The 13,466-nt window shown below is 50.6% G+C and overlaps 1 protein-coding gene across 1 annotated transcript in view; it reads left to right on the forward strand.

Annotated features, from left to right (window-relative positions):
• Positions 1–222: 222 nt before the first annotated feature.
• The window catches only part of Capn2 (calpain 2), a 52,472-nt gene continuing 39,228 nt past the window's right edge, over positions 223–13,466 (forward strand). Inside the window, exons 1-2 of the mRNA XM_038309499.2 lie at positions 223–659; positions 5,838–5,907. Coding sequence (XP_038165427.1) covers positions 423–659; positions 5,838–5,907 — 307 coding nt within the window. The 5' untranslated portion in view covers positions 223–422. The remainder of the gene's footprint in view (positions 660–5,837; positions 5,908–13,466) is intronic.

Raw genomic sequence — 13,466 nt, forward strand, 5'->3', positions numbered from 1 at the left:
ACTGACTCATCCTGTTTCCTGGACAGTCATTGCTGTGTTTCGCCCGGCATTCCTCGCGACCGACACGCTGGGGTTTGAGTCTCAACTTTCCCGTCCCAGTTTGCGAGCATTCCCCGCCACCGGGTCGCGCCATCCCGGGAACCGTCCGAAGGTGGCAGCAGCGGCCTCGCAGTCCTCCACGGTCGGGCTGGCGCTGTGCAGGTCGCCGGCTGACCGCGTCCTGGGCTAGGCGACGAGCAGGCCGAGAGAGGCAGAGGCCACACCCCGTGGCCCAGGCTCTTCCAGCCGGTGAATCATCGCCTGCAGCAGCGGCTCCCGCAATCCGCTGCAGCGCTCCGGGCCCGGCCGCACCCCAGCCGAGTGCAGCGCCCAGCGTTTCCGCGAGCCCTCTCCCTGTGCAGTAAGCCAGTCGGATCGGTACCATGGCGGGCATCGCAATCAAACTAGCCAAGGACCGAGAGGCGGCCGAGGGGCTGGGATCGCACGAGAGAGCCGTCAAATACCTCAACCAGGACTTCGAGACGCTGCGGAACGAATGCCTGGAGGCCGGGGCGCTCTTCCAGGATCCTTCCTTCCCCGCCCTGCCGTCCTCTCTGGGATACAAGGAGTTGGGGCCCTACTCCAGCAAAACTCGGGGCATCGAATGGAAGCGGCCCACGGTAGGAAGCACCCGGGGACCGGGTTGGGCCGGGAAGGGCTGCAGTGGAAGGCTACGAGCCAAGACCCGAGGCTCCAGGGCTCGGTAGTGCTAGCTTGGTTGTGCTCCGCGATTGCTGCTAAGGGGACTCCAGATGCAGGCTGCGGCCCACCTAGTAGACCTGACCCCAGATAACCCAGAGCGCTTGGCAGGACAGGACCCCAAATCCCAGTAGCGGGCACGCCCAGGAAGCCGACTTTGTCTTCACAAAGCCTCGGGGACGCAGGGCCGCTGGGGTGAAACTTTTATTGCACTCTAGTGGTAAGATGGAGGGAGGGTACATGGGTCTGCTGTGTGGGTGAGGTATCCGAGTAGGGTAGGAGACTTCCGACTGCTTCGGGGAGGCAAGGGTGGGCACAGCCTGACGCTGGCTTACATAGGTGGTCACAAGTACCTGTGATGGTTGGGTTTATCCAGCTTGGATCTTGTTTATTTCTCAAAGTGTAGCTAGCATGCCCCTACTCCCCAGTATTTCCTCGGCTCAAGGATCCTGTTATTCATTATTTTGCTAGCCTAGAGTCCTCACCTGGGAACCTCTGTCCTATTCCCAAATGTTCTTAGGCCAACCCTCAGGATCTCTGCCCTGACGCCCTCCCAGTTCCCCGGTGGTTTCAGTCTCCAGTGGAATTCCGCCTTGACTTTCCCAGGGAACCTGAGGAAATCTAGATTCCTGTTAGAACTGGGCATTCGTGCCCTGCTCCCATACTCTCGATCCTCCCAGGCCACTTTAGTTATCCTGAATCCAGTTCGAGATCTAGAAAGTTCACTAGAGCAGCTGGGTCCTACCCCAAACACCACATAAAACCAGGTGCATAGTAATGTATAATCTATAATCTATAGATTATAGTCTATAATCCCAGGATTTAGGAGGTGGAGACAGGAGGATCAGTTAAAGCAGGGGACCACTGAGGTGGCTTTGGCTGTAAGGGCTTTGGCTGCTAAGCTTAACAACCTTTACTCTATCCCAGAACACATGTGGAAAGAGAAAACCAACTCCCAAAAATTGTCCTCTGACCTCCACATGCACACTGTGGCACACAAGCGGACTCTTGCAGGCATGTACACACACAAAATAAATAGATTAATAATAATAATAATAACAACAATAACAATAATAATAACAACAAAAGACGGTCAAAGCTAGTCTTGGCTATATAGCGAGTTTGAGGCCAGCCTGGACCACATAAGAACTTGGCTCAAATTAAAAAAAATGAAAAGGAAAACAGAGAAGTCTCTGTGGAGCAGGATGGTGAACACCTGGGTGCACTGGGTGAATCATTGGTCCTCTGCTCCTCACCTCAGCCAGGCGCGGTAGAACACACCTTGGACCCAGCTTTGGCTGCTTAGTAAGTCCCAGGCCAATCTGGACTACAAAGTAAGACTGTATCAAACGAAAAGATAAGAATGTAGCAAGCTAAGTCTCTCTAGTCCCTCTCTTGTCCTGCACACTGGGTGCAGCTCCCAGAGACACCCAGTTCTTTTCCCTTGCCCTTCTCACCTGCCAGGCATGCTCTCCCCTCGACCTCCACATCTAGTTCATTTACATTCTTTGGGACTTTGTCATGAGTCTCCTCCCCAAAGAGTCTTTCCTGGCCACTCTTAGCAGACATCCCCACCCTGCTGTTCTCTGCCCTATGCTAACTTCTGCCTAGCATTTTCCCTCATGAACCAATGCGGTCCCATGTGTTTTCATGTTCTGCCGAGCTGGTGTGTTGTTCGCCCTTGTGCTCTCGGGGTCTCAGAGAACTGCTCCTCCTCAATATTCACTTGTGCAATCATTCCTCAGCATTTATAAAGTACTGTTCTAGGCCAGGCATTGAGACATCCATGACAATCACAACAAAACAAACCAACAAAATGAAGTCACCAAGTATTTGGAAAATGAATGAACGAACGAATGTACAATCATTGTGAGCCTTGAATGACATCCCGGCTGTGGAGATGACTCACAAGCAGGAGAAAATGTGCCTTACATTTGTGTACTGTTTTACAACTTACTTTCTATCCAAGTTTCATTTCTGTGGCTACAATAAACCACCCTGACCAGAAGCAACTGAAGGCATGAAAGGATTTTTCAGCTTACAGTTCCAGCACATCACTGAGAGAAAGTCAGAGCAGGAACTCAAGCAGCTAGTCACATGGCATCCGCAGTCCAGAGCAGAGATGATCAAAGGCCACACAGTGCTTGCTTGTATCTAGCTTTTGTCTGTCCTATCTAGGCTCCCCTGCCTAGGGAATGGTGTCACCCACAATGGGCTGGGTCTTCCAACATCAATTAGCAATCAAGATAATCCCTCACAGACAGAACGACAGGCCAACCAGATCTGGATAATTCTTTGAAACGACTATTTTCTCCATGACAGTAGGCTGAGGCAAGCTGACATTTACACACACACACACACACACACACACACACACACACACACACCTTCTTTCACCCTTCCATTCAGTCAATGAGCACTACTGAACACCTGTTATGTTCCAGGCACAGACTACTTAGCGTCTGTCTCTGAAGCCCACAAAGGTTCTCTCAGCAGGTGACAGTGCCTGTGGGCATTCCAGATAGGAAAAATAGAGATCTAGAGCCACTTCGGGGACTCTGTCTGGGGCAGGCATGCCACACACCACATAACCATTCTATAGTTGGGGAAACCAAAGCTTGGGCATGTCAGACTTCCTCAGAACAAAACAGGAATGGAGTCAGGCCTGGGCTAACTGCCTCTGTCCTGGCCTGTCTTTCCAGACCCTGGTGGAGTCAGGCCTGGGCTAACTGCCTTCTGTCCTGACCTGTCTTTCCAGACCCTGGTGGAGTCAGGCAATGGTACCAAAAAAGTGACCCCTGGGCTCATTAGTCAGTTATTGGAGACTGGAAAAGAGCAATGTCACTGGATGGTGTGGATGGTGTGGGGTAGGGTGGGGTAGGGACCAGGCAGCCTGGAGACCCTAGAGTAGGAGAAATGGAAGTGAAATGTGTGTTTCACTCATTTAAGAAGGATGTCTAAATGACAGGAAGAGGAGAGGGAGAGACAGAGACAGAGACAGACACAGAGAGAGACAGAGAGAGAGCGCACACTACAACCTAAGCCTTGATTTGAGAGACTGGGCAGCTGTAGGCAACCTGAGTTTGTTAGAGGTTGAGTCATGACAGAGGAAGGGATTAAAGATGACTTCCAGAGAAAGAATGAAGTAGCCATGAGGAAGAGAAAGTAGGGCAGGGCAAGGGAGCTGGTTAGCCATCCTGGGAGCAGGGGCGGGTGCTGCTAACTCTTCCTGAGGGGATGTCATAACACTGGCAAGAGAGGGCTCCACTACAAGAGGGATGAGGTAGAGCATGACCACGTCCACACTGAGGACGGGGCCAGTGCCAGGCCTCAGATAGGAGTGGTACTGCATCACCCAAGGCTGGCACATCAGGTCCTCTATAGAGTTGTTATTTATACAATTCTTGGCAAGGCTGTTAATGTTCGTCTCACCTGACCCTGAGAACAGTCTCTGTGGGTGGTACATTTGTCTTTAAGCCCATTTTACAGATGCAGATCGAGCTTCAGGGTGTCCAGTAAGCCACCCGCATCCTAGGACCTATGCAATAAGAGGCACCGCCAAGATTCTCACTACCTTGTCAGAATCCAAGGCCTGCACCTGCTCCTCCTTTCTTCTACTGATGTGTGGCTACATCAGTGTTATTCCAGGCTCCATGGGCTGTAGTAGACAGGGCTCTTTTCTCAAGTGTCTCTGGGCAGTGAAGTCTGAGCTTTGGCTTCTCTGGAGACCCTGAGGGAGTTCCTGAACTGTAATGGTAGCCCCTTCCGGAGGTGAGAGCTTGGTCCCTGACTGATCAGTGTGATTAAGGAGCTCCTGGAGCTGAGCCCCGTCTGTGCCACCCCCAGGATAAGTGCTTGCCTGGCAGGTCTTGGGGAAAGCTGGCTTCCCTGCCTGGACAGAAACGCCTTCTCACTCACTATCCCTTCCTCCGCCAGGCAGACTGATGGGGAAGCAGGAAGGGGGCATGCTCTGTGAGCTGGTGTGCTGCTGGAGGCTGCCAGGATGGCCCCATGCTAGACCCAGCTCTCACCCAGGGAAGACTCCTGGAGACCACAGCATGCCCAAGGGACAAGGCCACTCTATACAGATGTGGCACTCCTACAAACCAACATCTCTGAGTCAAAAGCAGCTCAGATTTGGGCCCTGACTTCCTTTGTGGCTTTTGGGTGGAGCTCTTCAAAACCCGGAAACACATCCAGGGGGCTGCTGGAGGGCTGAGCCCTTCCACCTTGGCTTCCATCAGGCTATTGGGAACAACGACGGCAGAGTCACGGGGCTGGGAGGCAGAGTGGGGAGGCTTAGCATTAAGGAGTTCAAATCCCAGTGATTTCTACTCCTGGGGAGCCAAGGAGCTTTGAACAATCACTTTACTTCCTGAGCTGCTGCTCCCCACGTGTAAGGGGAGCTAACACCACCCTGAGATCCCCCAAAGGGTGGTTGGAGATAAGGCTCCAAGCAGTGTCTGAACAGCGGGTGCAGAGTGCATGAATTCTCCTGGTTCTGGGGCGAACTCAGAAGGGCTGGATCCATTCCCCTGACCCAAAGAAGCATGTGTTTTAGAAAGGTAGAGGAAGATCCATGAACGCCACCACACAGCACAGGTTTAGGTTCCCAAAGGCTCTGGGATGGAACTCCAAAGGGAAGAGTGGAGATAAATGAGGAGGGAAATCTTCATCCTGGAGGAGAGGGACGGGAGACTTGAAAGATGAACGGTTTGGGAAAATGTAGGCAAAAGAGGAATGCCATGCAAGCCCAACCACTGGCATGCAGGCCCAGAAGAGAAGGTGCCAGAATGGTGAGCAGCAGGCACTTAGCATGGAGGGTCTCAAAGCCTGGTAGAGGAAGCTGGATGTACTCTCTGCCCTTGGTAAACAGCTTAAAGGAGCTGAGTGCAGGTGATTTGGAGTGTGTGGGGCCTGATGACTTCATGGAAGTCCCTCTCCCCGCCCCCCATTTGAACCAGTGGAGCAGGATCAGATGACAGGCACAGAGGTCTGACTGTGGAACTCCCCTCAGAGCTGAGTAGCATGAGGAAGAGGGGCTGGACCCACAAGCTCCTGCCTGCTATGTTGACCTTAATCTGTGGGTTTGTTTCTAGGAGATCTGCTCTGACCCCCAGTTTATTGTTGGAGGGGCCACCCGCACAGATATCTGCCAAGGAGCCTTGGGTAAGTCGTGGGGTCTGGGGCAACCTAACTTCCATGGCTTCTGTTCTTGAGCCCTGTGGTGACTTCCATTCCCAGAAGTTCCCTGGACGTCTTGTGTCCTGGGGATGTCCCCCAGCCAGCTACAATGCTAAGATGGAAATTCTGTGAGGTCCAAAACAGGTCCCCAAGAGGAAGCAGTGACACAGTGTGAAGGGGGGGAGCCCTTACTGGGAGAAAGGGGGAAGAGCCAGCACCAGCTCAGCCCTGCAGGCAGCTGACTCCCTGCTGCTCACCAGGGTAAGCTGTGCGGATTGTGGACACTCACACAATTGTAATACTCATGGATTCAAACTAGCCCAGGCATCAATCAAGATTGCGAGGACTATGTTTTGTTTGAGGATTCGGGCTCCAGGGTCCCAAGCCTCGTCCTGAAACTTCTGGGGCTTCTCTGAAGTCTCAGCAGTGAGAATTCACCCTCAATTTTTCCTATACATAACAAACATGGGCCTATAATTATTGGAGCAGATTACTTTCTCTGATAAGCTGGAAACCTTCTGTCCACCTCAACCACCTTCCCAGACAAGCCCATGGTAGCAAAACTAACCTGTCAGAATTCACCACCTTCCCATGCCCGCTTCACAAGGGTTCTGATCTCTTAATGATGGCAGCCACTATTTCCTAAGCCAGTCACTAAGCCATGCTTGTCCACGCTCCAAGATACCCCTGGTCATTCTGAGTTTACAGAGGAGTGTGCTAAAACCAAACTGTAGCCAGAGGAAAGGCCTGGTGTACAGACATTTGGTCTGATCCCAGCACTAATGTGTTAAGTGCCGAGGTAGCCTCCCTTCAAAGAGGCCTGCCAACATGTCACCCTGTGGGGGACGACATAGCCTGTGCAAACCCTCAGGACAGGGCAACCTCTAGGGAGAACAGGATCCAGACCTGTTGGAACACAACCATGCTAAGTGTTGATTCCTAAGATGCCAGAGAGTTTTCTCACCTGCAGGAAACAGGCCTCCCTTCTCTGCCCTCCCTTCCCAGGAAAAAGCAGACTGGTATCCCAGGTACCTAAGGTGTTCCGTGGGGCGAGCCACTGGCTCCAGAAAGTGGAGGTGGTAAGGGCTGGGCGTTGATTAAGGTTATGACCAAGCTGGATTCTGAAGGATCTGGAAAAATCCAGCAGCTACTGAACCCTACTCGCAGCCTAAACAGCTACTTCAGAACTCTGAAAATATTCTAAGGGCCAAGCTACACATTGCAAGCATCCGAGTTAAGTCCCATTTCAATTCCACCAGGTGGTTTGGGAGGGGCCATACGGTTAAATTCCTGGGAGAAATTGCTTGTTCTAAATCCAGAACCAAATGAAAAAGAGAAATATAAACCTTCCTAAACTTTCTTGGTAATTGATCTAATGTTTAAGGTCTCTGAAGGGCCCCAACTAGCCATTTTATTTTCTCTTGGCTTTTATTCTGGAAGATTCTAATGAGATTGTGGGTCGTGAAATGTAGTCTACTGAACTCTAGCCCTTACTTTGGCTTCTGGGCATGAGGTCCTGAAGGAGTGGTAACATCCCCAAGTCCCCAAAGGCTCAGGAATAACAGAACAGGGCTGTGGCAGAAACACAGGCTCAGGAATGAATGTCAGGAGTTGGGGGACCTCGGCCCAGGCATCACTGGGGACCTCAATTTTCCCAAACTGCAGAGGGAAGCAAGTTAAATAAGATGGCATCAGAACCCACTGATAGGTGGCATTCAACCCTTTAAAGCTATTCTTGCGCTTGGCCAGTTGGCAGGAATGAGGTCCTAGGTTCAATCCCTGTGGCAGCAACGAGTCAGACAATAAAATCAAGCCCCTTCCTGTTCATGGCTAGCTGTTCCCCATTGCTGGGTCTGGTATGTGAGCAGTAAGGATCATCCCCTGAGAAACAATGGGTGACTCAGACAGCATTGTCTTTTTGTTTGTTTTGATCTCATTATCATATGCAACCATCCCAAGTCCCACATAGATACATTTTTAAAGATTTATTCATTTATTGTATGTATATGAGTACTCTATCTGCATGTATGACTTTATGCTGAAGAGGGCATCAGATTCCACTAGAGATGGTTGTGAGCCACCATGTGGTTGCTGAAAACTGAACTCAGGCCCTCTGGAAGAGCAGCCAGTGCTCTTAACCACTGAGCCCAAGTGGATACTTTTACACTCACCACACAGATATGCAAACTGAAACACAGAGAGGAGGGGCCTTATAAGGCTGAGCCCTGGTCTGATGCCAGGTCCTGCACTCATTTTATGACCCCACCTGGGGTCTGAACCTGTGGTGCTGAGCTGGGCAAGGAGTTCATTTTCTCCACTTGTGCCTCCTACCCCAAATGTATTCAGTGACCCAGTGAGCCTGCGTAAATGGCACTGTTAGACTTGTACATGTCCCGGTGTCCGTCTACAACGTTTGCTGTGCTGCCCTGAAGTGCTTTATTCACGATCTCACCCATTTTCTTAGAAGGCTCAACTTCCAGCCATGCCTCAAATGATTCAAACCGTGTGTGTGCGTGCGCACGTGTGCAGGAGCATGTGTGCCTGCACTGAGAGGCTCCCTCCATGAGCCACCTGTACTGCAGAAGGCGGCTGGACCAGGCATGGACTCAGCAAAATATTCTACCCTTCCTTAAGGAAGGTTGAAAATAAAAGGCCGAGCCTCAGCCAGACTGGCCCAGAGAGAGAGCAGAGGCTCTGTAACTGCTGATGGTGACCGACTCTGTACCCAGCAGGCCTCTGGCATCCAGCTGAGAGTGTAAGGTTCTCCCTTCTGTCCCAGCTGTTCAAACCACAGACCTGTGCTCTCTGGGCCATTGAAGTGAGTCAATTTGCCTCCACCCTCATCTGGTTCCCAGAAGACCCACCAAAAAGTGTCTGACCTCAGAGTGCCCTTCCCTACAGCCTCCTAGTGTTTCCCTCATCAGAGAGGCAGATGGGAGCCAGCTGGGTGGGAAACGTGCCCCTGAAGGTGGAGTTTCCAGTTTTATGCCCTCCACCACTTAATAGCCTTTATGATTTTGGGCAGGCCACCCAACTTTTGTGAGCTTTAGTTTTCCCTTCTGTAAGAGTGGGAACACAAAGAGCACCCAACTTAGCAACAGTCCGACATACCCTTCCTCGACTTCACAGTGCTGTGAAGAGCGCACACATTCGTCCGAAATCACCCTTTGGATTTTGGTTTTTTTCCCTGGATAATAGCATATATCCCAGAACTCAGTCCCAAATGCTGGGGGGTGATAGCGAGTGAGTTCCCATCAACCATTTACTCATGAGGGGAAATATACAGTGTTCAGGGGCACTGAGCTGCATTTGTTAAATTACACGAGACGCTCAACGTTTTGTAATAATGCGGTCCTGTGTTGGGGGACTTTGCCCACCTGTAGGTAACGTAAGTGCTCTGAGGATATTTAAGGGAAACAAGGCTTTGTACTAATTGCATGCACATGCGTGCACACACACACCTGCGATGGATGTGTTGGGATGTGACTCGTGATAGAGGTCTTGCTTTTCCTGTCGCTAGGGTGAAACCCTTGTATAAAAGCTCCAAAGCCACAGAGAAACCCTGTCTCGAAAAACCAAAAAAAAAAAAAAAAAAAAAAAAAGCAACGTAAGAGCGAAAGCGTTTGTTTTAGCTCACAGTTCAAGAATATAGTTCATGGTGGGGGAACCAAGGTGATGAGCACAAGCTGCTGTCCAGCTTCGTTTATCCATGGCTCAGGGAATGGTGCCACCCAGAGTGGACAGGACTTCTCACCTCAGTTAATGTCGTCTAGATGATCCACCACAGGTGTACCTAGGGAACCATCTTCCAAGTGATGTGATCCTGAAGTCTTTCAGGTTGACAGTTATCGCTAACCATCCCAGTAGGTCAAAGAATCTCCATAATAAAATATCCTCGCAGAGCTGGAGGAGTGGCGGTCTGTAGGAGCCAGAGTTAGCACCCTGAAGAATCCTAAGGAAGTGGAAGGGAGTGGAGACGATAATGGAGCTCAGCAATGTGAAAAGCTTTCGCCAGATTGCAAAGGGAGAGAAGGAGAGAGATAAGTTGGGTTAGAAGCTGAGTCTTTGCTGTTTGAAGAGCTCGGAATCCAAGAGTGTGCATGCCATGGTAGGAAGGGCGCACCCAAGTCTGGGGTGCTCAGAAGATGAAAATGGGGGAGAAGGAAGCATGATGGGGCAGGCGCTCGCTCTTTGGCTTTGTGAGTTGAACTTTCAAATATTTTAAACAACTAAAAATGAAAAGTTTTAAGTCAGGAAATAAACCATTAAAGAAAATATCTCTGCGTTAGCCCAGAATTGCCTAGAACCCACAATGCAGCTCAGACAGGTCACCGACTGGAGACTAAATGCTGGGTTTGTTGTTCACTCGGTACATTGTAGACAGAGAGGAGGACGGATCAGCTTGTCCCACCAAAGTAGCCAACACCCATTTCCTAGTTATTGTCTTTTTTAAAAATTGCATGTGTCATTATTATTATTGTCATTGTTGTTCTGTGTTTGAGATAGCGTCTCGCTGGGTATCCCAGACTGGCCTTAAACTTGCAGCAATCCTCCTCCCTCAGCCTCCTGAGCGCTGAGATTACAAATGTGCCCCAGTTTTATACTCCAGATGTTGGGATTATAAACTACCACCATGCCTGGATTTCTTACTTATTTGTTTTAAAGGATTTTGCTATGTAGCCTAGAATTCATATTTATCCCATCCTCAAACTCACAATGCTCTTGCCCTCAGTCTTCTGAGTGTTGAGATTACAGCAGTACCACCATACCTGGTTAAAATGTCAAATCTTTAATTTTTTCCACTTTTCTATGTATGGGTTTCTGCCCCCCGCCCTGTGTGTGTGTGTGTGTGTGTGTGTGTGTGTGTGTGTGTGTGTGTACCTTGTTTGTGCAGTGCCCAAGAAGGCCAGGGAAGGTATTGGAGTTACATGGTTGTGAACCACGGTATATATGCTGCAGTCAAACCCATATCCTCTTGGAAAGCATCCAGTGCCCTTAATCACTAAGCAAGCCATCTCTCCAGCCCCAACACGTGAATTTCTAAATTTATCCTTATAATAGGAATTTTTGCATTTTAATAAACTTTGTGCTTTTAGGATAATTTTAGATTTGCAGAAAAATCGAGGAGACAGCACAGAGACTCCTATACCCCAGAACTAGTCTCCAGTCTTACGACCATCTCATGAGGGTGGTACATCTGCTACCATTGACAACCAGTATCGGTGCATTCTCAGGGTCTCTTCCAGAATGCCACATTACATCACTGTCGTGTCTCCCAGGGCGCCTCTTGACTATGACAGTGTCTCGGCCCTTTCTTGTTTTTTGTTGAACTTGACCGTTTCAAAGAGTACCAGCCAAGAATTGTGTATGACAGCCTTCTCTTGGAATTTGCATCTGTCTCTTTTAAAATAATACGTAGAAATGTCGAGCACAGTGGGTGCCTGTAATCCCAGCACTCAGGAGGCTGAGACAGGAGGATTACTAAGGGTTCCAGGCAACCTTATCTCAGAAACACACCAAATTAACAAGAAGAATAAGAATAAAAGAAGATGATGATGATGCCTGTAGTTTATTTTTTTTAAAAAAAAAAAAGCAAAAAAACAAAAACAAAAAACAAAACTAGACAATAACCAGAAAATGGGTGTAGGCTAGTTTAAAGAAGAAAGTGAACCTATCCTTCCCTCTTCATGGTCCTTCACCCCCAGCCCCACCCCACCCGCCTGCTCCATCACCCCACCCCACCCCCACAGAGGCCCCTCCCGGAACACTTTAGTATCTATGAGTCATGGCTTCCGCAACTTCCTTTCTGCTGCAAAGGCTCTGACACAGCTCTCTCCCAAGGCTGCTGTCTGCTTCGCAGCTGTCCTCTCTGCTGCAGCTTCAGGCAGCAGAAATGGCGCTCTGGCGCTCTGGCGCTCCAGTGAAGTGCTGGCCTCTGTTTTGCCTTGAGGCCCTGTCTTGCCATGGCTGGCCCCAGGCTCCGCCATCAGACAGCAAGGCTACAGCCTCCTGTGATAGCTAGCTCTACGTTTGGCTGTGGAGTTAAGAGTGGTAGGAATCCATCAGAGCCTCCAGCTCGCCTGCAACTGTCCTCTGAAGCCCCAGCGTGCCCAGCGGGGAGTAGGACTGACTTCTAGGTCTGTAGATCAGGATATGGTCTTTGGCTGTCTGGGCACTCCCTCAACTTTCCCACCAGCTGTCTGTGGCTGGGCGCCATAGCACATCCCTGTAATGACCTCAGTCATCTTAGGTCTGGGGAGAAAGGGTTAGATCAGATTTTCCTAAGGCCCTTGCCTTGTAAGGCAAGCAGCGTGTGATTTAAAAATCTGTCACATCCCCTGTGCTTGGGAGCAGAGTTCAAAGTCAACGGAGCTTTGTTCAGCCTCAGCCCCCAAGAGTGTTAGCTCCAGGGAGGCTGCTCTGTGGGGCTGCAGCAGAAAGGACTTCCCTGTCCTGTGAGGCGCAGTCGGGTCTGGGCAAGATCACTGCTTGGATGGCGAGCCCCAGGATGAGACGGCCCATGCTGTCTCTGACTTGCCTGAGAGCAGGTGGCCTAGAAGGCAGGTGTGTAAAGAGGCAGGCTCGACCAGCTCTGTCTCAACAGAGCACTTAGCAACGATGCAGGTGTCCAGGTGCACTGCTCAATATGGTAGCCACCAGCCACATGGCTCGGCGACACCTGAACTGAGAGGAATGTGACTGAAGAGATGAAATGGGGGGTTTTGTTTTGTGAAATGCATTCTCACTTGGGCTGGCCTTGCATTCAAGGGGCTCCTCCTGCCTCAGTTTTCCATGTACTGGGAGTATAGATGTGCATCCTCATGACTGGTGGAAGGAATGTAATTGTAGGTTTTATTTCAATGCAACTAAATGTGACAGTGGCAGGGGATAGTGCGGCAGAGGGCGGCCGGCTTTGGGGCCTGTCTCCTGTCCATCCTTTCCTCTTTGGCATGGCCTGGTCCTCACATCAGAGCCAAGCAAGGCACACCTGTCAGTCAGCATCTGAAAACATCAGGGTGAGAGGGAGGACTTGGGCGCCCAATGGTTAGAGGCTAGCCCCTTAGCTCTGTCACTTTGAACAGCGAGAGCACTCTTCCATAAAATGGTTATAACCATGGGAAGATGAAATGGGATAAGTCACAGAGGCTCAGCGTGCAAGAGGCTGAGGCTTGGCAAGGAATTGATAAAACCTCTAGGGACAGGACAGTGTGCCCGAGGGGAGATGTTCAGGTGAGGTTGCATTGCACTGCCCCTCTTTCATGCCTGGATGGGTCTAGCCTTAGCACTTAGCATGGTGACCACGGTGTCAGAGAGTTATGACTGAGAAGGTAGTAGTGGGGAAACTTTGAGATTCCTCTGCTCCAGCACATTGGAGTTGTGATGGCCACACTTGCTGCTGTTTCCTTACCAGAACCAGAGGCCAATTAATGCCCCCCAGCCTGGGCTCCTGCCCTCATGCCCTGGGCTCCTGCACCACCCAGCCTGGGCTCCTGCACCACCCAGCCAGGTCTTCTGCCCTCATGCCCTGGCCTCCAACACCCTGG

This window comes from Arvicola amphibius, chromosome 12 (genome assembly GCF_903992535.2).
Source record: "Arvicola amphibius chromosome 12, mArvAmp1.2, whole genome shotgun sequence".
In the NCBI taxonomy this organism is placed as follows: Eukaryota; Metazoa; Chordata; class Mammalia; order Rodentia; family Cricetidae; genus Arvicola; species Arvicola amphibius.